The sequence below is a fragment of the Sorex araneus genome, chromosome 3 (assembly GCF_027595985.1).
Source record: "Sorex araneus isolate mSorAra2 chromosome 3, mSorAra2.pri, whole genome shotgun sequence".
Lineage (NCBI taxonomy): Eukaryota > Metazoa > Chordata > Mammalia > Eulipotyphla > Soricidae > Sorex > Sorex araneus.
Genome location: NC_073304.1, coordinates 20412051 through 20439823, shown reverse-complemented (window position 1 = coordinate 20439823; position 27773 = coordinate 20412051). Strand labels below are relative to the sequence as shown.

At 38.9% G+C, this 27773-nt stretch overlaps 1 protein-coding gene and 1 non-coding gene across 2 annotated transcripts in view; one reads left to right on the top strand and one right to left on the bottom strand.

Annotated features, from left to right (window-relative positions):
• CEP128 (centrosomal protein 128) overlaps positions 1-27773 on the bottom strand; it is a 465435-nt gene that overhangs the window by 413364 nt on the left and 24298 nt on the right. The window contains exons 3-7 of the mRNA XM_004610293.2: positions 24299-24460; positions 17175-17261; positions 5771-5897; positions 4472-4590; positions 1352-1443 (exon numbers count right to left, since the gene is read on the bottom strand). Of these exons, the coding sequence (XP_004610350.2) occupies positions 1352-1443; positions 4472-4590; positions 5771-5897; positions 17175-17261; positions 24299-24445 (572 nt within the window). The 5' untranslated portion in view covers positions 24446-24460. The remainder of the gene's footprint in view (positions 1-1351; positions 1444-4471; positions 4591-5770; positions 5898-17174; positions 17262-24298; positions 24461-27773) is intronic.
• LOC129403864 (U6 spliceosomal RNA) lies at positions 2899-3007 on the top strand. Its single transcript, XR_008629522.1, has one exon. It is a non-coding gene; the product is annotated as a U6 spliceosomal RNA (small nuclear RNA).

Genomic DNA, 27773 nt, shown 5'->3' with positions numbered 1-27773 from the left:
AGGGGGAGGACAGAAGAATATTTCGTGCAAATAAAGCAGAAGCAGAGCCTAAAATCTTCCTTATCCATAAAGCCACAAAGTTTCACAAGCAACTCAACTTTTATTCTGAGTTAGTCTCCTTGCCCACACAGCCCCTAGGTCACACAAACCATAACCAGAGAGTATCAGCCCACGAATCTGAAGATTCTCAGTACGCTGTGCACATTCATGACCCTGTACACGATAATCAATTAAACCACCCCTATATTTTCCCCTTATATTGTTACAGAGCAATTATTTCCTAAAACCCATGTTCCTTTACCCTTCTTCTTTACTTCCTAGTACTAATTTGCTCATCTTATAGCAGAGAACTTAAGGAATACGGTTGATATTCATTTGTTTAATGTTCATCACTTGCTTCTTTTTTTCTATAGCCTACCTATAATTTTAAAATTGTGAATCTCAACCCCATTCCGGTAGCCTATCTGAATGTGGGGGGTGCATCATGAAAAAAAAAATGGCAATAGCAAACAGTTTGGGAATGGGCACAACTGAAAAATGAATTCAAAATTCAGCCATGGAACCAACCACATGTATTTCTGCCAGTGCCAGTGTGGGCCTATGTTGCATTTACTGGAAGAAATGTGGATGCAAATGGAAAATGCTTAAGAAGTCCTGACAATTGCTACCCAAAACTAATGTGTGGAATAATTTAATTACTTGGGCTAGGAGTTAGCAAGCAAACAAGTGGCAATTCAGCTTCGTTGTTCCCTAATCAATGTGGTTTACAGAGAGTGATCCTTGAGAAGGAACAAAAGACTTTCTCTTAGGAAAGAAACATGTCTTCTAAATCAAAGTCAGCTCTCATTGCTGATCATAAAAATAAGAAGACAGTGAAGAAATTTCAAAAATGTCACATCTCTTCTAGGTGACCTAAGATTGACAAAATCACAAAAGTTGTGCAAAGATAGACCATTGGTTTTTTAAAAAATTCAATTGAATGCACTCTCAGATTCTACAAAAGTTCATATCCATGACAAGTTCCATATTATGCATTTTTTTAATTCTTCAAAGAGAAGGATCAGTACACCATCCTGTCTCTCTCCACCATATTGGCAAATCTACCTCCTAAGGTAGGTCTCACAATGTACCTCTCCAGAAAGTTAATCTGAAGTGTTTCAGAAACATAAAATTAATTTTTTTAACACTCAGTCATTATATATTCTAAATTTAAAGAACTTTTTGATTAACAAATTTTAAAATACCAAGTCACAACACTTTAAAAAAAATTCATGTAAACATGTCAATTATAGAACAAACTTTTGTCTTTGAATAATTCATACTGTCAATAAAAACCATATTCTGCTTTTACCGGCTTCTTCTGGCAAGTTCCCGGTTGAAATCGTCTCCAAGGCGAACTTGTTCACTGCTGAGATCTCGAAGAGACTGATGAAAAGCATGAATCTAGTAAAGGCAAGACATAATAATTTATTTAGGATCCTGCTGGATTCTTCCATGAAGATGCACTGAGGAGAAGAAAAATAACTTGGTTTTGGTTCTTTTTGCAATAATACCCAAATTTTATATTAATAAAACATAATTTTAAAAAATCATCAACTGAAAGGGAGAGAGAGAAAAGTGGCAGGCAGTGGGACAAGGGAACGGGAAGGAAACTGGGACCATTGGTGGTGGGGAAAATACACTGGTGAAGGGACGGGTGTTTGAATACTAAATGACTGAAATCCAGCCATGAACAACTTTGTAAATGTGTATATTACTGATTCATTTAAAAAATAAATGTAAAAAAAACACTAATATCTGCAAAGAGAGAGAAAGGATATTTCTGTGGGAAAAAAATCATTAATTATTAACAAATGAGGCATTTTTTAAAAGCCTGTATACACTATTAAAACCATTTCCATATTCCACAGTAATGTCATTCCTTGCAGAGAGATACTCTAAAAATTACAGCCTTTATCTGAAAAGTGTCATAGGCTGTATGATGTAGGTTGCAATGACTCAACTCTACTAGGCCAGCTCAAAAGTAGCCATAAACAAATGAGTATGATTATGTGACAATAGAACTTGATTCAACAAGACCGACACATGCTGCAGTCAAACAAACTTGCCAACACACACTGCAGAAAACAATCTTGCCCAAGTATACAGAAAGCCTGTAAAAGTGTGTCTGGAAGAGCAATATTCATGACAAAAACGCTAACAATGAGCCAACATCCATCAAGACTATAAGGAAATAAACTGCAATATCCAATGGAGTATTCAAAGTATTTAAAATGAAGCATTCAAATTACCTACATATCTGTATGGCTGAACTTCAAAAATTCATATAAAAATGTAACTTTCTAAGATAAAACATTAGTCCATTTATATAAAATTTAGTAGCAGGCAATACAAAACAAGTAAATAGGAGTGTTTTCAAGAGAATGATTACTATATAAGTCATATATGTCATATATATTATTATATGTCATATATATTACTATATAAGTCATATATATATATAAGTCAAGATAGTGGATAGCCCTTTGAAAAGGAGAAACAAATATAAGACTTTGGGGGTATAACAGGGCTCTACTTCCTGTCCTGGATTGTGATCACATGCATTTTGTTCTTATTATTATACTTTTTAGTGTAGGTATGTATACTGTAAATGTGTAGCACTGTAGCACTGTCATAGCATTGTAGTCCTATTGTTCATCAATTTGCTCAAGCGGGCACCAGTAACATCTCCATTGTAAGACTTGTTGTTACTGTTTTTGGTATATCGAATACGCCACGGGTAGCTTGCCAGACTCTGCCATGCAGGCAGGATACTCTTAATAGCTTTCCAGGCTCTCCAAGAGGAATGCAGGAATCGAACCCGGGTCAGCCGTGTGCAAGGCAAACACCCTACCCGCTGTGCTATCACTTTGGCAGCACATATACTAAAATTGGAATGATACAGAGAAGATTAGCATGACCCCTGTACAAGGCCACTCTAGGAAAATAAAATTCATAAAGAACAATTCAGAGACAGAAATGGAGAGAGTGAAGTAAGCAAACAGCACTCAGGCTTCGCCAACATGCTTCTTTGAGTTTTGCAAACCGGAAATTTTTGCAAATTTTTCAAACCCAATATATTCATTTCCACCTTCCAAAATGGACTGGTTTTTAATAACTGTCATTTATCTATCAAAACTATTTTAAACCAGACCCCCGTCTCTCCAAAGGATCTAAGTGATCATCATCTCACACTCAGAACACAGCAATGGAGTCCTAATTGGTTTTCCCACACTGACTCCCATTTTCTACATTATAGTCAAATTAATTGTTTCAAAGTAATTATCATCCATTTAGAAGGTCTTGCATGATCTCAATTCTTCGTACTTCCTTAATCACATGGCTTTCTTTAAGATGTCATCAGTGTCATCTTCCTTCCTGTCAAGGTACTTGTTCTACCTTACATGCTCTTACCCCATTCTGAATCTCATCTCAAAGTCTCTCTTGCCTGACAGGAGGAGATTTCTCTGCTATGGACTCCTGGAGCCTCATGCTTCTTTCTATTATACACATATCAATGTTATTAACTAAAGATGTATTATGAACTTATTAAAATCTAGCCTACTTCTTAACTTATTAAAATCTTAGGAGGGCTACAATATAAACTGAAAATGCATATTTTTTTTTTGCTCATCATTGTTTCTAAACACAAGTACCATCCAGCCCTAAGCCAGAAAAACTTAATAGCATGGAAGAGTAAATGGTTAATATTAGGATATTATTCTCTGCTCTAGATTTAATCACAGTCATTCACACCAGCAGTTTCCCTACTTAAAATATAGCACAATAGAAGCTTCAGAGATAGAACAACAGGAAGGATACTTGCCACACATACAGCGAACACAGGCTTGATTCCCAGCACTACATATGACCACCATGCCCCACCAGGAGTGAACCCTGAGCACTGAGCCAGGAGTGGGCCCTGATCATTGCCAGGTGTGTCCCCATACCCCTCCCCCAAAAATAAAACAAATAAATCACACAAACAAGAAATGATGCTACAAAGTATTTTTAACACACTTGGCTTGGTATCTTTTTCTTATGTTGTATATCTTTCTCTTATGTTGTAATAAGAGTATCAGAACAACTCTGACCCTCAATCCTAAAATTATAAAACAAAAATATCAAAATTAGGAACTTTCTTAAGCCCTTTCTAATGAATTTAGCTATCCAAGACATTTTTAATGTTTTTAAAATACAACCTGCCACAAAAGTAACAATAATAATAAAATGATGTTTCGTGTATTAAAAATAAAAGCTTGATTGAAAACAAAAAAATAAATTTAAAAGATCAGTATGAAGTTCCTGATAGTCAAACTCTTATTTAAACCGTCATAAAATTATATATTAATATAAATACACAGAAACCTATATAATCACAATCACAAAACAATGTAAGAAATACAGGTAACAGAATGATTAAAAAAAGTACCTGGCCCATGTCATCAGGATCCCGGCCAAATCGTACACCAGATCTGGACCTAGTCCGTTTAATACTTTGTTGCTCCCCATAGTCTTTGAGGGGTGAGGTAGGTGGGAAACGGTGGCTCTCTTTACAAGAAATGAGAAAAGGAAAAAAACACTGTATGAGAACACTGAAATTTTCCTTAGGTCATACATAGCAGAAAAGAATACGTAAATGTTCCCTAATCCAGCTAAGTCCACCAGGAGTGACCCTTGATTGTAGACCCAGGAGTAAATCCTGAGCACCACTCTTGGTGTGGATCAAAAAACAAACAAACAAATATTTCCCAGTATCTTACTTTGGTCTGAATTGGTTCCAATCTTGATTTTATAGTAGATAAAATAAAGAACAAAATAACTTAGAGAATATACCCAAAACTCTAATTTTCTAACCTTTTCAAAGAAGCAACACTGCAGTCACTTTAATCATATCATTATTAATTCGAATAACTTTTATAACTCCCTGAAATATTACAATAATAAATCAAATTTTTAAAATAAATTACTTTAAAATTCAGTCTTAAAACTCAAGAAAAGCTACACATATATATGTTTTATCATGTTCAGTTTTTAATCATTTTTATCATGATCAGTAGTAATAATACCAATGCAAGTGCCTAATATTCACACGTATCTAAATCACTTCTCTTTACTACACTTTTTTGTTCTTTTTTAAGCCTCTTCTTAAAGCATGAATTTCATCAATGCTACAGAAAAGTGTAAGTTCGATTAGTTTCAGTGGCCTTACTTTTAATGTAGCCTGGCAAGCTACCCGTGGCATATTCAATATGCCAAAAACAGTAACAACAAGACTCACAATGGAGATGTTACTGGTGCCCAGTCGAACAAATCGATGAACAACAGGACGACAGTGCTACAGTGTACTGAGACCTAGCTGCACAGCAAGAATGAAATTTACCTGTTCTGAACAAAGTGTCACAGTATTTTATCGTCAAATTAATAAAATAACTATAAAGCTAAAACAGGACTTCTAATACAAAAAGTGCATCACATGCTAAATCCTATTTGTGTAATGTTTTCATTGGAGGTAAACGAATCAACTTTTTCAAGCAAAGTGTTACAAGTCAGAGGAAAAAACAAACACTCATAACAAAGTGCCCTTAACTATATTTCAAAATAGTCAGTATAAAATCCTTGATATCAGAATCTTCTAACACCTATTTGAATGGTTTTATGTATATGTTATATTTCCCCAAAGATTAAGTGCATCTACAAAACTGGTTATTAGAACATCTGAAGAAATTACCTGTCACAGTGCCACCATCAAGGTCACTTGCACTCAGACTTGTAACAGAAATGCTCCTCGTTCCGGAGTTTCTCAGTAAACGTTGACTCCGCAGTTGACCTATTGATTGCTCCAAGGTTTCTTTTAACTAAATTCAAGAATATAATGAGGGGATATTTACTCTTTAACAACTTCTAAATACCAGTAGTCTAGAAATCTAGAAGTCTAGAGTTTCAATCATGCAATGATCAAACACCCATCCCTCTACCAGTGTACATTCTCTACCACCAATGTCCCCAGTATACGCCCCCTTTCTAATCCTTTCTCTCCCTCCATGGCAGACCATTTCCCCCATACTCTCTCTCTATATTTGGGGGCATTATGGTTTGCAATACAGATACTGAGAGGTTATCATGTTTGGCCCTTTATCTACTTTCAGCACACATCTCCCATCCCGAACGATTCCTCCAACCATCATTGACTTAGTGATCCCTTCTCTATTCCAGCTGCCTTCTCCCCCAGCTCATGAGACATGCTTCCAACTATGGGGCAATACTCCTGGCCCTTGTGTCTACTGTCCTTGAATATTAGTCTCATATTACATTATTTTATATTCCACAAATGAGTGCAGTCCTTCTATGTCTGTCCCTCTCCTTAACTATATATCTCATAGTGATTAAATAATTTAAAAATTAATTTAATTATATATACATATATATTGTTTTCATCCCATTATTTGTTTTCTCTCTCCTGGATATCCAACTTCATTCTTTTTAACAAATCCCATGTCTTCTATGCTCTTCTCTCTTCGTTATTTAATTCTTCCATTTTTAAAATATATAATTATGCTATATTATATTTCAGTTCATTATTTTTTGACTGTATGTAAGAAGCTATTTAATCTATTAATCAAGGGAATTTTCTTACTAATGTAAGTTGTATTGTCCAATTTTATCATTTTTTATTATGTTTCTTGAGCTCCTAATTCTTTATCAAAATTCTCAATCTTGTCTTTTTAAATTCTTAGATAGGTAAACCTTAAGTATTTTATAATCCCACATATGTTTCTATCCTGTTTTATTCTTTGGTTTCCAGTAACTTCTTGAATTTTCTTGTCTGAATAAATAAATCTTTTTGATCTATCACAACAGATATTATATATGAAAAAGTATAGATAATTTAAAAGATTGGATGATATCTTCCTTCAGGAGATATCTGGATTTGCTTCAGCAGGAAAAGAGGCTAGGATCACCAGGAATCCAAAATCAACATAATCTAATTAGGAATTGGAACTATCAAAATTTACACAAAAATATTTTTCAATTGAGTAGTACATAAATCAGAATAAAAAAACATAGAAGTAGATAAAGTAAAAACAGCTGAATGAAGGAACTTATAGTAAGTACTAATAAAGTCCATTACAAATTTAATGAAAAAATTGTTCTTTTAAGAGTGTTACCAAGACGATGCCATCTTAAGAAGCCTTCAAATATAGGATTAAAACTCATTTAGGAACAGATTCGAAACTAGGCTTCTGTACCTCTGAGGTCTGGTTTATTCTGATTTTCTGACTTCTTTAATTTTTAATTCACTATTTGTCCCAGGCTGTCAGCTTTTGAGGTCTCAACTTAAAGCTAGTCTTGGCTTAGAGTTCCTGAACCCTGGTACTGGTCTCCCCAGCCTCATGAGTCCACAGATAATTCAGGTCGTAGCCTTTCTGCTTGGAAGCCACCTGCTTCCAAATAAGCTGCTGACTCCTAAGAGGAAGATTCCCAACTGCAAGACATAGCACTCTAGACTTCCATTTTCCCCTGGTCTTCACTATAAAACTTCTCCCTAACCTAGTTCTTCAATGGATTGGTAAGATTACTTTTTGGTACCATTATTTGTACCAAATAAATGGTACATAAATGTCATAGTTCTGAGTTCATCCAAAACAGTCATATCTCTCAACGCCAAAAGCAGAACTTGCCAGTGTACTCTTTACGTGGGCTTATTTACTAGCAAATTCTGAGTTGTAGCTGAAAACTGATATATAAAATGAATTTACACACACATACAATCCTTGCCAACAACAATAAGAAAGTCACCATGGAACATATGGAAAAGATGCCGTGGAACAAGAGAAAGATGCATTACCACCCAAATCTAGGAGAAATAACAGATGTGGGACAATGTGTGTATGGTGCCAGATCTCTCATATGCAAGGTAAATGCTCTACCGCCAAGTTCTAAGATCAAAATTTAGAAATAGCTGGCAGTTTTATTTTAAAACTCTAAATATCTATCACAAGTTACTGAACAGATGAATAGGCTAACAAAAAAGATCAAAAACTAAAATGCAAGACATAAATAAGACTAACATGTTTTTCACAATGCAAAAAAGACATCTGCAGTCTTCTATTCACTGCAGAGCTATTCACAATAGCCAAAACCTGAATACAATCCAAATGCCTAAAAGCAGATGAGTGGGTGAAGAAGCTATGGTACATATACACTGTGGATACTAGGTAGGCATTAGAAAAAAATGAAGTCATGAAATTTGTTGATACATGGATGGACATGGACAGCAAAATCCTCTCGGGGCTGGAGAGATAGCACAGCGGGTAGGGCGTTTGCCTTGCACGCGGCCGACCCGGGTTCAAATCCCAGCATCCCATATGGTCCCCTGAGCACAGCCAGGGGTAATTCCTGAGTGCAGAGCCAGGAGTAACCCCTGTGCATCGCCAGGTGTGACCCAAAAAGAAAAAAAAAAAAAAAATCCTCTCAAATCTTTTGAAACCCAAATAACCAGGAAATTCATAGCATCAGAAATAATACATTGATGGCATTTACATAAGAGTATGAAGTTCATGCAGCCCCCAAGGCCTAAGCAAGGGTATACTACAAAATATGGTCCACTGGCTGCAAGAAAGCCTAGTGAAAAATCAATGGCTATTATGTAACAAGAAGGGGAAATTGTTGCTAGTGGTAGACAACTTAAGAGCCCACGTAGAACTTAAGTGATAGCTATCATTGTCAGTTCTAACAATCTTTCACTGACAACCCTAGTCACTTCCCAATTTTGTCTTTGCATTGATTCTACCAAGCTCTCCTTCTGAACATTATACCACCTAGCTAATGACATGCAACCTGGAGCTTCAGTTTCCCAATGTTAAGATAACAATCTGAGTCATATAATATCTCAAACTTTGAACAATAAGCCCAATTATTCAGAAATTTCTCATCATTCTTTCCCCAATTTTTTATCTTGTAAACAAGAACAATGGCACCTATCTAACAAAATTGCTGAATTAGATAATATAATAAAGTATCTGAGATATAATAATCTTATGGACTAATTCCAAAAAAACTGTAGAGATGCAGATACCTGCTTCTCTAGGCAACAATGCATCACTGAATCTTTGTAACATCTCACAGAGAGTCCTTCTCATGCAATAATCCAAGAATTAAATTTAGGCTTGGAGATTATAAAGAGTCAAAGAAACAGTAGTTCGATTATGTACATTTCAAGGAAAAATAATGCAAAAAAATTGACCCAACATGACCTTTGACCCTTAGGTCTTACAAACAAGCATAATTCCATTAGTTCTTTTATTTAGAAGACTAACTAGGGAGGAAAACATATCACTAGATATTTGTTACTTCCCACCAACTGGCAAATTATGGTCATAGACTAAAACAAAAAATTTAAAATACATACATATCACTCATGCTCATTTTATGAAGTTTAAAAATAAACAACTTATAAGATCTAAGTATAATAATAGAAATGTACATGACGGGCAGAGAGTCTCTTGCCCACACGCCTGGCTGTCTTCCCCTGGGCCCCTCGGGGGGGATGGGCTCCAGCTTCCCTCCCCACCCCAAGCAGAGCTCCCGGTGGCCGAAGACCACCAGAACCTAGCTACAGCCATGCTTGAGGCCCCTCTCCACACGTTCGGACAGGCCTCATGCATGAAGGTACCGGCAGAGAAACCCAGGTGTGTGTAATCCCTTCAACGGCAACATCTAGAGAGAGACTTAAGAGCAAGCTCTCAGAAGTGCGTGGCTGCTTTGCGGCTGCACGATATCATGTAGCCTGCTCCTCTCTCTGGGAGAAACTGGCAAGCTTCTGAGAGTTTCCTGCCCACATGGGACAATCTTGCAAGCTTCCCATGGTGTATTCATATGCTAAATCCAGTAACAAGCTGGATCTCATTCCCCTGACCCTGAAAGAGCCCCCAGTGCGACATCATTGGGAGGTCTGAGTCGAGAGAGACTTCTAAGATTCAGGGAAAGGACAAAATGAGAGGTTACTGAGCCTGCCCAAGAAATCAGTGATTAACGGGATTTTCGTGATTCATGATTCATGAATAATAGAAATTATGAGAGGAGGAGGAAATTAGTTTCTCCCTTCTCTAATGAAGTTGCAGATTGGTGAAAAATAAATATATAATAGAAATCACTGCCTTCCCAAAGCAAGAGTTGATCTCATTTTCTTTGAAATGGTTTACATTTTTAAAATGCAATGGGTAACTGGGATGTAGACATGTTTAAACAGTTGAACATTACAAAATCTAAAATGGATTAATCTGCTGTTACAGGATATTTAGGTAGATAGCAGATCCACAGCATAAGAATTTGTATGAATAGCAACTGTCTCAAAAATAAAACTACCTCTTAAACAGAACATACACTGATTAAAAAGAGAAAAAAAACCTATATATTATCATGCAGTTAAAGTACTTAAGAAATATAAATAGGAAGGAAATGTACATGACGGTTGGCATATTACATTACACTCATTTGCAGTTCTATTAAATTTCACATGTGTAAATATTTTAATGCAAAGTAGGACATTTTAACTGAGGAGCCCACTAGAATCACTTATTGCGAGAAATAATCTTCCTGAGTTGTACATCTTCTGAGAGATTATGCAGATGCTCCCCAAGATAACTTACAGGTGACAGGGGAAAATACATTGCTTTGCGGAGTGAGCATAATATAGGCAATATGTGACCTACTCAATAGTATGGTGAGAGGGTAAAAATAAAAGTCACTGAGAGACATCTGTTTTAACATATGAAGTTGGGAGATATTATAGAGAAAACTCTAGACTACACTAAGAAAAAAAAGTTAAACAGAAGAAAAGACTCTTGTTTTCCTGTCTTTTTTTTTTTTAATATGGGGTGTTTCATTCTAAGTAGAAATGAAGTATCTGCAAAGTGCATTTATTTCCCAGAATAAAACCACTTCCCTGGAGTTCAGAATAATCCATCTCTTAGCATAACACAAATGCTTAATATCGTAAGAAAATAAATTCTGTATTTAAATGTTTATTTTCATTGGTTTCTTTAATGCTTAATTTCATAGTCTAATTGTTCAATTAAAGAAAATTTGTTACAATGCCCATTTAATATTTAACAGGATGAAGAAGGTGAACTAGCTGAGAAGATTTTCTTTGGTTTTATTTTTCACTAATAAATTTTAAAAGACAAAATATTAACACATTATTAATAAGAGTCAAATCTAAAATATGGTATAATACCTAAATATCTTCAACTCTCACATAATTTTCATTTTCAAATACATCATTAATCATAAAGGTCTTGTGTCACTTGTATAACTTATCATCCCATTGCTCATCGATTTGCTCAGGAGGGCGCCAGTAACGTCTCCATTCACCCCGTCACATGCTAGTGTAGCCTAATGGCTTCTGCTCACTCCAGGAACACAAAACACCTCAAATCTCTCATTCAGGGTCTTGATGAAGAAGTTTGACCATCTCATAGGTGGGAAACCACACGTTCTTTTGACGTCCAGTGGAATCCAGTCAGTAAAAGCTCTAGTCCAGAGGTCATCTCTAAATTGCATTACGTGTCCCGCCCATCTGATTTTCGAAGCCTTGGCAAACAAGACAGTGTCCCTGATTCTCGATCATCAACAAAAGTTGAAATTCCGGATTCCTTCACTCACTTGACTGAAACGTGATGTTCCAGGCATGGCTCTTTCTATTCTTCTTTAGAAGACTCAAATAGCATTTTTATCCTGTTTTTGCAGTGAATCTCTTGCCCGCACGCCTGGCTGTCTTCCCCGGGGATCCTCGGAGAAGATGCGCTCCAGCTTCCCTCCCCACACCGAGCAGAGCTCCTGGCGGCCAAAGACCACCAGAACCTAGCTACAGCCATGCTCGAGGCCCCTCTCCACACGTTCGGATGAGCCTCACGCATGAAGGTACTGGCAGAGGAACCCAGGTGTGTGTAATCCCATCAACGGCCAACATCTAGAGACTTAAAAGTGAGCTCCCAGAAGCGTGCGGCTACAAAGCAGCCATGCAATATCTTGTAGCCTACTTCTCCCTCTGGGAGAAACTTTCAAGCTTCTGAGTTTCCTGCCCACATGGGACAATCTTGCAAGCTTTCCATGGTGTATCCATATGCTAAATCAAGTAACAGGCTGGATCCCATTCCCCTGACCCTGAAAGAGCCTCTAGTGTGACATCATTGGGAGGGCCAAGTCAAGAGAGACTTCTACAATCTCAGAGAAAGTACGAATAGAGATTACTGAGCCCACTCAAGAAACTGATGATTAATGGGATTTCGTGATCGTGATCTTGTTTTCGTAGGGCCCAGGTCGCTGAGGCATATGTTAGTGCAGGAAGTTAGTGCATTTTCGACAGTGAAGTCGAAAATACGTGACCACAGCCAAAGGTTCTTCGTCCTCTTAACAACTTCTTCGACACTCTTGAAGGTGTTGCAGGCACCTTCCTCCTGCGCAGCTCAGTGCCAGGTCATTCATGACATTGATTTCTCATGTTGGTACACATAACTGCTGCATTCAGAGTGCAAATGGAACATCAGGAACTAGTCCATTTCTCATGAACACTGTCTTTGTGAGATTCAGCTGTAGTCCGACGTTTCCACACTCATGGTCGAAGTCGGCCAGCATTCGTGCCACTGAGCTGATATTTGGTGTTAAGAGAATGTCATCAGCGAAGCAGAGGTGGTGTAGTTGCCAACCATCTATCTTCACTCCCATTCCTTCCCATTCCAGTTATCACATGATGTTCTCGAGGGTGGCACTGAAGAGTTTCACTGAAATGGTGCTGCCCTGCCGAACCCCTCTCTTTATGTCAATGATCACTTCTTTGTAGAATGGTGAGAACCTGGTGGTGAATTCGTAATACAGTTCATGGAGGATCCTGATGTATTGAGTTTGAACGCCCTGTTTGCCTAGGGCTTCAATGACTGCTTCAGTCTCAACAGAATCAAAGGCCTTCTTTAGATAAATGAACGTTAGACAGAGCGGCATCTTGAACTCTCATGAAACCTCAATAAGCTTGGTCACTATGTGGATATGTCGATCGTGCTGAATCCTTTTCGGAACCCGGCTTGCTCGCATGTTGTCCTTCATTAGTGTTCTGCCTATTCTATTCAGGATCACTTGAGTGTACAACTTGTAGATGATGGACAACAGGCAGATAGGTTGATAGTCGCTGATGTTGTGGATGTCTCCCTTCTTTTTTTAAAAAAAAAATTTTTAATTTTATTGAATCACCGTGAGATAGTTACAAGCTTTCATGTTTGGGTTACAATCTCACAATGACCAAACACCCATCCCTCCACCAGTGAACATTCCCCAAAACCAATATCCCGGGTATATCCCCCCTTCCCACCCTCCCCCTGCCTCCATGGCAGACAATATTCCCCATACTCTCTCTTTATAGCTTGCAACACAGACACTAAGAGGTCATCATGTGTGGTCCATTATCTACTTTCGGCATGCATCTCCCATCCCAACTGGTTCCTCCAGCTATCATTTTCTTAGTGATCCCTTCTCTATTCCATCTGCCTTCTCCCCTCTGCTCATGAAGCAGTCTTCCAGCTATGGGGCAATCCCCCTGGCCCTTGTATCTACCGTCCTTGGGTGTCAGCCTCATGTGATTCTACCCTACACTCCACAAATGAGTGCAGTTCCTCTATGTCTGCCCCTCTCTTTCTGACTCATTTCACTTAGCATGATACTCTCCTAAAACAGATGACTGGTTAAAGAAACTTTGATACATCTACACAATGGAATACTATGCAGCTATTAGGAGAGATGAAAGTCATGAAATTTGCTTATAAATGGATGTCTCCCTTCTTGTACAACAGACAGTCCTGCTGGTTTTCCAGTGGAACGGAACCTTGCATTCAGATAGGTAGCGTGTGAAGAGCCAAGCTAGTGTATTGGTGAGTACTGGCGGCAGATTCTTCAGGTGTTCAGGTCTGACCTTGTCTGGACCAGGTGCTATATGCTTCTTTTTCCATAAAATGGGGTGCCGGATTTCAGAAGGGAGAACACGGGAACGACATATCCATCCTGAGGAATTTGGTATGTGGGCAGGTAGACATGGCTATCAAAGAGATCTGAGTAGAAGTCGTGAATAATCCTCTCCATTGCCCTTCTGGAAAATGTGATAGATCCATCAGGATGTCAGAGGTCAGTCATCTTGGTCTTATAATTGGCAAAGGATATGCAGGCATTGCAAATACTTTTCCCAGCTTCTGCCGCATCGGCCAACACTGCAGCTCTTCTCTCTTTGAGGTCTTCCTTTATCTCTTCTCTGCACAGCTTTGCGAGCTTGGACGTTAGCTTGTGATTGCCTGAGGCTCGTGCCAAACCACATTGGCAAATGAGCTCAAGAGTTTCTAAAGACAGGCATCTTTTTGTGGCTTTCTCTCTCTCAGCGTTCCTCGCACACTCATAGAGGTGCTGAACCAGTCGACTGTATTCCTCATCAATGTTGTCAACGATGGCATCTTCCCATATTGCCACAATAGTGCCAAAGAGCTTCCAGTTGGTGGTTGTTCTGGGAGTTCTCTTCTTAAAATTTGCAGCTCTTTCTCCCCTCTTCATGAAGTAGAATTTCGCACGAAGGAGACAGTGGTCTGATCCCATTTGGAATTTTGGGACAATAGCAACATTGGTCAGGCAAAACCATCAATTGAATATGATGTGGACAATATCTTTTTGGAACTGTCCACCAGAAGACTCCCATGTCCTAGGTTGGAACTGCAAATTACCATAGATGGTCTTGGTCAACATGATGAATTCAGACAGTCTCTCACCCAGATCATTCCATTTAGGCTGTGGATCCCAATGTGGAGTTCTTCGAGCAACCTTCTCGGTCCTATCTTGGCATTAAAATCACCAACAATGACCTTGTAGAAGGTGTGGTCTTCTTGATAGAATTTCTCCAGCTCCATGTAGAACTTCTCAATTTGTTCTTCGTCGTAATTGGATGTGGGTACATAGATGATAAAGATAGAAACTGCCGGCAGTGAGCCACATCTATTCAAACGTTAAGTGTCCAGTCGGGGTTGTGCTCATAGCCAAGTTTGTGTTGACAAGGATACTGACACCACCGACGCCTCTACTGTTGCATATTCCGAGAAACAGTTCTTCTCTAGTGTCAAATATGGCATGATGTGATTGATGCCTTCTCGTCTCAGTCAATCCAATGACATCATACTTGATCTTCTGAGCTTGCACCATCAGGTCCTCGATGAATGCTTCCAATACCACCGTACATGCATTAAAAGTGCAGACAGTCATTTTAGTCCTTCTTCATTTTGGCAGACTAGTTTGGCCCTGGAATTTTAGCAGCCTCTCCTTGATCAACCTTTTCAATGCTGCTGTATTGGGGGCTTTTCCAGGGGTAGGCAAATGAGGTCCATTTTTGTTACTGTTTTTGGCATATCGAATACATCACAGGTAGCTTGCCAGGCTGTGGCATGTAGAGTGGTGGCCCCTCTACTCCCCACTTATCTACAATAGCTGGCCCCCTCCCCTCACTTAGCTACTATCAAAGATCTTGTAGAATCAAGAAATTTTAAGTTTGTTTTCAAAATGAAAGTAATAGAAAAACCTCATGAGAGAGGCCATTTACCTCTATTCCAGTAATACAATTATAATGCCATACAAAGCATCCAATTAAAAACAAATGATGTCAGGGCTGGAGTGATAGCACAGCGGGTAGGGTGTTTGCCCTGCACGCGGCCAAGCCGGGGTTCGATTCCCAGCATCCCATCCATATGGTCCCCTGAGCATCGCCAGGGGTAATTCCTGAGTGCAGAGCCAGGAGTGACCCCTATGCATTGCCAGATGTGACCCCAAAAGCAAAAAAACAAAAACAAAAACAAAAACAAATGATGATAATACTTTTGCTTTATAAGTCCCCCGTTACCACTGGGTGTAGCCTTGATGACCCTACAGCACAACTGACCTGGAAATACCAGAAAGGCTGTATCATACACTGTCAGGTATGACCCCTAACATACATCTCTACTATGAATTATTACAGACCAATCAAAACAATGAGACAGAGCTGTCTTATGGAAAATTATATATACACTGTTAAATAAACAAAAAGAAATTGCCTAACATTCTGCCTTATTATTCCAGTCCAAAAAGCAATCATATATATGCTTACATATACACAGAAAGTATCTAGAAAAGTTATACAAGAAACTGTCAACACTGTTACTTCTTTTGAGTGGAACTGAGAAGCACTATGGGATAGCTGAGTTTTGTTTAAATAATGAAGTATTTAAAATAACTCATCCCCTGAAGAAGCAATAGTGGCAGGGGTTAAGGGGACCCAGTTTATATCACCGGTCGTGATCATACATCTAAATATCCAAACAACAGTCAACAACACTGAAATCACAAGACCCAAACTTTAATAAGCAAATATAGAAGTACCTGTTAAGAGATGGCAGGCTAGCAATGGGGTAAGGGAGGAGGAGATGAAACCTGGGAACATTGTGGGGAGGGGGGAAACTTGACACTGGGGCGGGATCAAGGATGCAATGCTTTTTGTCAAAAAACCGAACTATAAATAACTTGCAACACACAGTGCTTTGATGAAATAAAAATATGAAAATGTTAGTAAATAAACTCATCATTAAAAGTCTTAATTCCTTCTGTGGGGTCTCTGTGATGGACATTTACTGTCTCAGTTTAATTCATGGCTGCATTGTTTTGGTTTAATTCATATCCTAACTTCTTCCCCTCACATTTAAACCTTTCAAATTCAATTGAAACTACTCCTCCATTTATGATAGCAGGCAATCCAGGCCAAGGTTATGGTACAGTTTGCTTTGCAGATGTCCCACGTGGGTCTGGTTCCCAGATGGTCCCCCAAGTACCACCAGAAGTAATTCCTGAGAGCAGAGACTGGGCGTCTTTGGGTATGGCCCCAAAACAAAACAAAACAAACCAAAAAGATAGCAGGCAGGCTATCTGAAAAGCTAACCTAAACCATAAAATAGGAACACAGTATAAAAGTTAAGAAAATATTCATAATGGTTATTTCTTTTATCATACATCTTTTCTTCTCAAAAACTGAATCTAAAAAAAATGTGAGTTAGAGAGAATTCAAACATATGTAATATTCTCACATGTTCTATAGCATCAGCTTGTCCATTGCTATATTCTCGATACTGTCCAAGCATCTGGTCGACTTGTTGTAGGTTCCGACTGGTATCCTCAAGGAAGAAAAAAGATGAGCATTATTAATTGTTCCAAGCTATGTTTTTCAAATCAGTCTTAGTAAATGTGAAATAAAGTCAACTAATAATAAAAGATACAGTTTCAGATGAATGTCAATATACTTCATAAATATGAACTAAATCTCATTATGCCACTGAAGATAAACTCAAATATGGTAACTTACTATGTGAAACCTGAAGCATATAATTTTCATCCAGAGATCGATAAGTCAGTAAAAAATCATTAATTATAAAAATAGTCTTCAACAATTTGTATACCTAAACTAATTCACATACTCCACAGAAAAGAAATATTAAATTGCCCAATCCAGTAGGTTGTGTGCAGTAGAAGCAAATTATTACGATCATATGTTATTTCAATATTTTTTACCTCCAAATTGCATTCGAAGAAAAGGGGGGAGGGTGCTCAATCCTTTAGTTAAAACCAATAAATTTAGAACCCACCACAACAAAAATGATTTCCCCTAAAAGCTATGTTCTATATGAAAGGTTAATAGAGGCATTTCTTTTCTATATTTAAGATTAATACTTAGTCTCATTCCTGTGAAAGTATTGAATTTATACTCCAAAAATTCAATGTTCTATTAATTTAAATAAGTTTTAAGAGTCTTCCAAATTCTAAGTCAAATTATGCCTGTTCCAGGATAAGTTAACCTCTTTTTACAGTTACCAAAAGCAATGAAGGCAACATGTATATTTATCCAGAAAAAGCAAAAGTAAGAGACTACAAGGTAGAAGGGGAAAGTCTGAGTTTTCTTTCCCAATGTGACTATGTCACTCTTTTTTTTTCTTTTTGGGTCACCCCCAGCAATGCACAGGGGTTACTCCTGGCTCATGCCCTCACAAATTACTCCTGGAGGTGCTCGGGGGACCATATGGGATGCTGGGAATCAAACCCAGGTCAGTCGCATGCAAGGCAAACACCCTAACCGCTGTGCTATCACTCCAGCCCCAACTATGTCACTCTTTACCCTGTTTTTTTTTCCTAAATCCTTTCTGAGATGATGTGAATTGCCCTTACCTAAACTTCCCAACATTCTCAAAGTTCATAGTTGCTAAATCAAAAAATATCTCAGTATTAATCATCCATAAATAATCCTCCTAGCCAAATTGTAAGCAACTTCCTAAAGGTACATATCCACAAAAAGTTAAATTGGTAATTCCTACAGGTTTCACTCCCATAAGTACTTCTCCTGAAAATAGTGTCTTATCTCAAAATACTCCACTACTCATATATTTCAAATATCTTTACTGCTTGTGTTCAGAAAAAAATAATGGGCCCAAAGGTGTCTAAACCATAATCTCTAGGATCTGTGCATATCTTACTTTAAATATGATTGCAAAAGGGATTTCATGGATTTAACTAAGAGCCTTAACATGGAGATTGCCTTAACTTATTGGGCAAACCCAACATAATCATAAGTATCTTTAAAAGTAAATGAGAGAAATGGAAGAGTAATCAAAGTGAAGTGATATAAAAAGGACTCAAGCCACCCCTGCTGACTTTTAAGCCAAAGGAAGAAGGTTATAGAGCAAGAAATGTGGGCAGCCTGCATACTGGAAGAGGCAAGGGAAAGGGCATTATTCTCAAAGGGCCTCAAGAAAGGAATACAGAACCAGAGATATACTGTGCAGATATACTGTACAGCGGGTGAGACTCTTGCATATAGCCAGCCCTGGTTTGATCCCCAACACTGCATATATTACCATGAACATCACTAGCAATGATGCCACACACAGAGTGAGGAGAAAGCACTGCTGGTTATGGCCCAAAAAAGCAAAAGAAAGGGGTAAAAGAGATATGCAATCTTACCGACAGCCTAATTCTAGTCCAATGACATCCCAAATATTCACAGATTCAGACCTACCAACAGGACTCTTTAAAAATAAAGTTCTGCTAACACCATTTGTTAAAGAGGCTTTCCTTGCTCCACTTCATATTTCTTGCTCCCTTATCAAAGATTAGATGATCATACATTTCGGGTTGTGTGTAGGGATATTCCACCCTGTTCCATTGTTCTGCGGCTCTGCCTTTGTTCCAGTACCATGCTGTTTTAATTGTTACCGCTTTGCAGTCAAGTTTGAGGTTGGGGAGGGTGATGCCTCCCATCATCTTTTTCCCAAGAATTGTTTTAGCTATCCGTGGGCATTTGTTGTTCCATATGAATATCAGGATTGCTTGATCCATTTCTTTGAAGAATGTCATGGGTATCCTTATAGGGATCATGTTGAATCTGTATAGTGCTTTGGGGACTATTGCCATTTTGACAATGTTGATTCTCCCTATCCATGAGCAGGGGATATGTTTCCATTTCCTCATGTCTTCTTTTATTTCATGGAGTAGCGTTTTATAGTTTTCTTTGTAGAGGTCCTTTACTTCCTTGGTTAAGCTGATTCCGAGGTACTTGATTTTCTGGGGCACGATTGTGAATGGGATTGCTTTTTTCATTTCCCTTTCCTCTGTTTCATTGTTTGCATATAGGAAGGCCATGGATTTTTGGGTATTGATTTTATAGCCTGCAACTTTACTGCACAAGTCTATTGTTTCTAAGAGTTTCTTACTAGAGGCTTTAGGCTTCTCTAGATATAGTATCATATCGTCTGAATAGTGAGAGTTTGATTTCTTCCTTTCCTATCTGGATGCCCTTAATCTCTTTTTCTGGCCTAACAGCTATTGCAAGTACTTCCAGTACTATATTGAACAGAAGTGGTGACAGTGGGCATCCTTGTCTTGTCCCTGATCTTTGAGGAAAGGTCCTTAGTTTCTCCACATTGAGAATAATTCTTGCCGTAGACTTGTGGTAGATGGCTTTGACTATCTTGAGGAAAGTTCCTCCAAAACCCATTTTGGTGAGGGTTTTCATCATGAATGGATGGTGGATCTTGTCAAATGCTTTCTCTGCATCTATTGATATGATCATATGGTTTTTTATCTTTACTTTTGTTGATATGATGGATTATGTTGATTGATTTCCGAATGTTAAACCATCCTTGCATCCCCAGATGAATCCCACTTGGTCATTGTGTATGATCTTTTTGATGAGTTGTTGGATCCTATTTGCTAATATTTTGTTGAGGATCTTCACATCAGTGTTCATCAGGGATATTGGTCTATAATTTTCTTTGTTAGTGGTGTCTTTATTTGCTTTGGTATTAGGAAGATATGTGCTTCATAGAAACTGTTTGGGAGAGTTCCTGTTTTTTCAATTTCCTGGAAAAGCTTGAGGTGAACTGGCAACAGGTATTCTTTAAATGTTTGGAAGAATTCGCCAGTGAATCCATCTGGACCTGGACTTTTGTTTTTGAGGAGACTTTTGATTACAGTTTTAATTTCCTTGATATTAATAGGTCTATTCAGGTATTCCAAGTCTTCTTAGTTCAGTCTTGGGAAATTGCAGGAATTAAGGAATTCATCCATTTCTTTTAGGTTCTCTTGTTTCATGGCATACAGACTTTCAAAGTTACATGCAAAAGAATGGGCTTAGACCTGAACCTGACACCATACACAAAAGTCAGATCAAAATGGATTAAAGACCTCAATATCAGACCACAAACCATAAGGTACATTGAAGACAAGGTCGGCAAAACCCTCCATGATATTGAAGATAAAGGTATCTTCAAAGATGACACGCAACTGACCGACCAAGTGGAAACAGAGATAAACAAATGGGACTACATTAAACTAAGAAGCTTCTGCACTGAAAAAGATACAGTGACCAGAATACAAAGACAATCTACAAAATGGGAAAGGATATTCACCCAATACCCATGATAAGAGGTTGATATCAAGGTTGATATCAAGAGGTATATAAGGCACTGGTTGAACTCTACAAGAAGAAAACATCCAACCCCATCAGAAAATGGGCCGAAGAAATGAACAGAAACTTTCCCAAGGAAGAGATACAAATGGCCAAAAGGCACATGAAAAAGTGCTCTACATCACTAATCATCAGGGAGATGCAGATCAAAATAACCATGAGATACCACCTCACACCAAAGAGAATGGCACACATCCAAAAGAACAAAAGCAACTGCTGTTGGAGAGGATGTGGGGAGAAAGGGACCCTTCTACTCCACTGGTGGAATGCCGACTGGTTCAGCCCTTTTGGAAAACAATATGCACGCTTCTCAAACAATGAGAAATTGAGCTCCCATTTGACCCAGCAATACCACTACTGGGAATATATCCTGGAGAAGCAAAAAAGTATAGGTCAAAATGACATCTGCACTTATATGTTCATCGCAGCACTGTTTACAATAGCCAGAATCTGAAAAATTCCCGAGTGCCCTGGAACAGATCACTGGTTGAAGAAACTTTGGTACATCTATACAATGGAATACTATGCAGCTGTTAGAAAGGATGAAGTCATGAACTTTGCATATAAGTGGATCAACATGGAAAGTATCATGCTAAGTGAAATGAGTCAAAAAGAGAGAGAGACAGACATAGAAAGATTGCACTCATCTGTGGAATATAAAATAACAGAGTAGGAGACTTACACCCAAGAATAGTAGCAATAAGTATCAGGAGGTTGGCTCCATGGCTTGGAAGATGGCCTCACATGCTGGGGGAAAAGGCAGTTCAGATAGAGAAGGGAACACCAAGTAAAATGTTGTTGGAGGCCACATGGGGGAAGGGAGATGCATGCTGAAAGTAGACTAGAGACTGAACACAATGGCCACTCAATACTCCTATTGCAAACCACAACACCCAATTGGATAGAGAGAACAAAAGGGAATGCCCTGCCACAGAGGCAGGGTGGGGTGGGGGGAGATGGGATTCGGGGGTGGAAGGGAATGGGCACTGGTGGAGGGATGGATTCTCGAACATTGTATGAGGGAAACACAAGCACGAAAATGTGTAAATCTGTAACTGTACCCTCACGGTGATTCACTAATTAAAAAATAAATAAATTTTTAAAAATAAATAAATAAAGTTCTGCTATTTTAAGACATTCATTTTATGGTAATCTGATTTGGCTATAAAAGTTTAAACGAATAATTTTCCAAAATTGTAAAAAATACAAAAGCACGCATGGAAGGGGTTGATGATGTGTGTGTTGTGTTCGTGGGCTCTCGGGGCAGCGCTCTCTCTCGCCGCTCACATTCAGTGCTCTCAAGCCGCTGTGTATGGACCGGATCGGGATGGCTCCTCCCTGTGTTCTGCTTCTGTGTGTGCGGCTGTGCTCTCTTCTGTCTGACTCTCTATCTCTGTCTCTGTAGTCTCTCCTCTGGTCTCTTCCGACCTCTCTCTGTCTCTGCTTCTGTGTCTTCTCTCCACTTCTGTGTCTTCCCTCTTGCTTTTGTGTCTTCTTCTGTGTCTTCTGTCTTGCCTCTGTTTCTTCTCCCCTTACAGTCTTAGTTTATATAGCCATTACATAGGGGGGTGACACAAAGGTGGGTTGAACATTAACAAATCAACAAAGAGGGGTAAAACCATTTCTTTTTTTTTTTTAATTTTAAATTTTTATTAAATCACCATGTGGAAAGTTACAAAGTTCTCAGGTTTATATGTCAGTTATACAATATTCAAACACCCATCCCTTCACCAGTGCCCATATTCCACCACCAAAAACCCCAGTATATCCCCCACCCCCACCCCCTACCCCCTACTGTATAACTAATGAATTTCACTTCATTTTTTCTTTACCTTGATTACATTCTATAATTCAACACAAAACTCACTATAGTTGACATAACTCTCTCTCTCTCTCTTTTTTTTTTCCTTTTTCCTTTTCCCTTTTTTTTTTCTTTTTTTTATTTTTCCCCCTCATCCCCCTTCCTGCGCCTCATAGTATGGTGTACTCCACGCCGCGTCGGCCAGCGTGGGGCTTTTGCTTAGTTCACAGTCCAGAGGTGGCTGTTACATTAAAAACCTTCAATATTTCAACAAAAACTTACTGTTATTATTTGGAGTTTTCCCCCCCCAAGTCAGACCTGTTCAAATGGAACTGTTTCACATTGCTGACAATTATAAATGTTAAGTCTGCGCGGTTTTGGATTTCTGTATAAAGTCCAGGGAAAATTCTGCCAGAAATTACATAGCCCAGCTCACAGTCCCAGGGCATTGCTGTAAGAAGTCTCTGAATTCACAGTCTTTAGGTGCAGAGGGTACTTCCTCCATTAGCCGGCGTGGAGCAAAAGCTTAGTTCACAGTCTCCATACACGGGTGCAAGCATTTGCTGGAACCCCAATTCCTAAAGCTGTCTCTGGTTCCCGCTCGTTGCACATCCACCGGCTCTGCAGAGACATGGGCACCCGGGCCGAAAGCCCGGCCGGCCGGAGCAGAGCCCCGGCCCTGGCCGTAAAACCATTTCTTTAGGAGATTAACAAAATCTCATCTAAGGAGATTACTCCAGATTACTAGGAGATCCACTCAAGGGTGGGATCCAAACAAGGGTTTGTTGCTTTCTTCCTTCCTCACTAGTAATCCACTTAAATAGTTGTAGCAAATTTACTTCTAATATTTCTAGCAATGTCATTCTGCATAAGAACAGTAAGAGATATATCAGACTTAAAGTTTGGTTCTTCCTGAGGATATTCACTATATATTCCAGACCACAAGCCAGGTTAGTCTTCCTAACCCTAGCAGTTTCCTAGTCTTGTCATTACTTTTGGATCATCACAGCATTTGTCTATGACCATGCTCTCAACTTATAGTTGAGTATTGTGGTGCTTTGGCCTGGCCCATTTCAATGCCAGGGTAGCTCACAGCTTGCCCTGGTCCATTCCATCCCTCGTCGGGACGCTGCTTTTGGGGTGCTAGGAACGAAAGGCAACTGAGTCAAGAAAGCAGATGCCCAGGAGTAAATATTATTGAAGTCAATCAGCTCCCAAGTTACAAAGCATAATATTAACTGTCTTCCTGTGTCCATACAGAAAGGACATTGCTTTAAGGTAAACTAAGTTCCCTGCGGCAAGGCAAAAAGGACTAACCCCATGTTATTCTACACAAATTATTTTTCAGCCTAAGCTATTTAATATCTATTAAATAAAACTATTACAAAACCAACCTGTAGAGTACTTGTTATAGTGTTGACCTTCTGAGTAACATCTACTGCAGGACGATTTCGATTTTCACTGTAGGCTGACCTGGTAGGCCATTGACTCAATCGGCCACGAGAGCGGAATTGGTCTGAATCACTGGAGGATTCTGCCATTGATGTATACAAAACCTTAAAGACAGATCCAGGTCAAAGTCAACTAAATGCTAAAATAGATAGACATAAATTAATCATATACTTCCGGATTTTTTTCAAGTATTTATTACATTTTTTCTTTTGGTATATTATAATCTCTACTCAGCTTGAAAACAAAACTCACTTCCCCATATAATTCTATCAAAAATGACAATTCTGTGGCCACTCCATGCTGAGAGGGAACAGCACTTAGACATCAGGGCAGGCTTACTGGCCCTCGGTGAAAATTTTTCCCCTCTCAGTTACCTCCTGAACTCAGAGCTGTCCCAAATTTCTTCACCACTCTGACTCATTCTACACATACAAAGACATCCTAACTTAGACTACTAACCACACACAAAAAAAACATAGGTAACAACCCTAAGTGGCAAAGATCACAATGGTAAAGCAACACAGAATCCCACCAGGCTAAGTAAGTGAAGAATCTAGCCCAGGTGACCCAACAAGTAATAATGAGCTATATAACCTCTCTGATAAGGAATTTAGTATGGAACTGTTAAGGATGCATAAGGAGCTCAGAGAAACAATGGAACACACCACCAATAAAATACAGGAGGATATGGGAACAGAATTCAGGAAAATGCAAATGAAAATACAAGCAAAAATGACAAACCTGAAAAACCTGGTAGGTGAAATGAAAAACTCACTGGATGGCCTCATCATCAGAGTATCAGCTGCTGAAGACAGAATCAGTGAGCTCCAAGACGAGGTACAGAGTATCTCCAGACTACTGCAGAAGATGGAAAAGGTCCTCAAAGTAAACCAACAGATGATGAGAGAAAATCGGATGATGTCAAGAGAATGACATAAGAATCATTGGAGTACTAGAGGGGCAGAAAGAAGACCCTGATGAAGAAGCAAGCGTTAAAACTATCATCACTGAGAAGTTCCCAGAGCTGAAGATTGCATGCACCCAAATCCAGGAGGCCCAAAGGGTACCAGCTAAGAGAATTCAAACAAAAATACCCCAAGGCATTTTACTCAGAATGGCAGAAAACATAAATACAGATAGAGTACTGAAAGCAGCGAGATCAAAGAAGGAAATTGCTTATAATGAAGCATCCATAAGATTCACAGCAGACTTATTAGATGAAACCCTCTGGGCCCAAAGAAGTGGTGGGATATAGTGAACAAACTCATCACCAAGAATTACCTAGCCAGACTCTTGTTCAGATTTGACAGAACAATACACAATTTCACAGATAAAGACCAACTCAGGAAATCCATAGACACAAAGCCATTGTTACAAAAACTAAATGGCTACTTTAAGATAAGACACCTCAAACTTGTACACAAAAATGGCACAAATCCCCATCACAAAAAAATCTCTCAATGTCAATGGACTAAATGCACCAGTCAAGAGGCACAGAGTGGCATCATGGATTAGAAAATTGAACCTAACATTCTGCTATCTACAAGAAATACATGTGAACAATCAAAGCAAACACAGATTCAAAGTCAAAGGCCGGAAAGCAATTCTCCAAGCAAATAACCCCCTCAAAAAAGCCGAGGTGGCCATTCTAGTATCAGACTGCATAGACTTCAGCCTGAAGAAAGCTATAAGAGACAGTGAAGGTCATTTCTTAATGATCCAGGGATCAATTCACCAGAAAGAACTCACACTCCTAAATGTATATGCACTTAATGTTTCAAAATACTTGAAATAACTGCTAATAGATTTGAAGAAAGACAGCAATAGCAACATAATAGTAGTTGGAGACTAAAACCATATTGTCAAGGCTGGAGTGATGGCAGAGCAGATAGGGTGTTTGCCTTGCACGCGGCTGACCCAGATTCGATTCGCTGCATCCTATATGGTCCCCAGAGCACCACCAGGAGTAATTCCTGAGTGCAGAGCCAGGAGTAACCCCTGTGCATCGCTGGGTGTGACCCAAAAAGCAAAGATAAATAAATAAATAAATAAAACCACATTGTCATATCTTGATAGATCAACCAGACTAAAGTTCAGCAAGGAAATACTTTACTAAGGAAGAAATGGAAGAGAGGGGTTAGTAAATATATACAGGACTTTTCTTCCCCCTAAAAACTTAACACACATTTTTCTCCATTGCACACGGGACATTCTCCAAGATAGACCACATGCTGGGCCATGAAATGTACCTCCATAAAATTAAGAGGATATAAATTATATCATCTTTTCAGACCATGAGGCACTTAAAATAGAAGAGAATCACACATAAAAATGGAGAATCAAATTGAACACCTGGAAATTAAACTGCTCACTACTGAACAACCAGTAGGTTAGAGAGGAAATCAAAGTGGAAATAGAAAGATTCCTGGAAACAAATGAAAATGAGGACACAAGCGACCAGAACTTGTGGGACACAGCAAAAGCTTTCCGCCCAGACAAGACCCTGAGCAGCCCCACACGAACGGCTGCCCCGATCCTGAACACCCATGATCCCAGAGGCCCACTAACTACTTTCGGAACCTAGCAGTTTCTTGCAGAAATGCCTCTAGACTGTGAACTAAGCTATGACCGCATGCCTCTCTGGGAGGGGAAAGGTTTTTCTCTCTCAGCCTTTCCTTTCAGCGGTGGCAGCAGTGTGGTGACCACCATCTTTTAGAGCCCACTAAAAGAGGTACGAGCTTGCAGTGACACAACTTCTGGCAGAAATTTCTCTGGACTTAATTACTAAAATACTAGAAATCCAAAACCGCGCAGCTGCTGTTGCGGCCGTGCAACCTCATATGCTCTTTATTCTCAGCCATGGAAAACAAATTATCAAATGATGCCTTGTCTTTTCGTTGGGGGAAATTCCAAATAATAATAGTGAGTTTTCTGTTGAAATATTGAATGTAATCAAAGTGAAGAGAGTGTAAAGTGAAAATCATTAGCCACACAGGCGACGGTGGGGAAAGTGGGGGGACGGTGTTGGGATAGGATGGTATGTATACTGGGGTTCTTGGTGGTGGAACATGTGCACTGGTGAAGGGATGGGTGTTTGATCATTGTATGACAGAGACTTAAACCTGAAAGCTGTGTAACTTTTCTCATGGTGATTCTTTTTTTTTTTTAAAGCAGTGTTAAGGGGAAAGTTTATAGCTCTACAATAGTTCATCAGGAAAGAAGAAATGGCCCACATCAAAAACTTAACCTCAGAATTTAAGATATTGGAAAATGCCAACAAAAAAAGCCCAAACCAAGCAAGAAGAAGGAAATAATAGACGTTAGAGCAGAATCAATGAGTTAAAAGCCCAAAAATCAGTCCAAAAGATCAATGAAACTAAGAGCTGGTTCTTTGAGAAAATAAACAAGATCAATAAA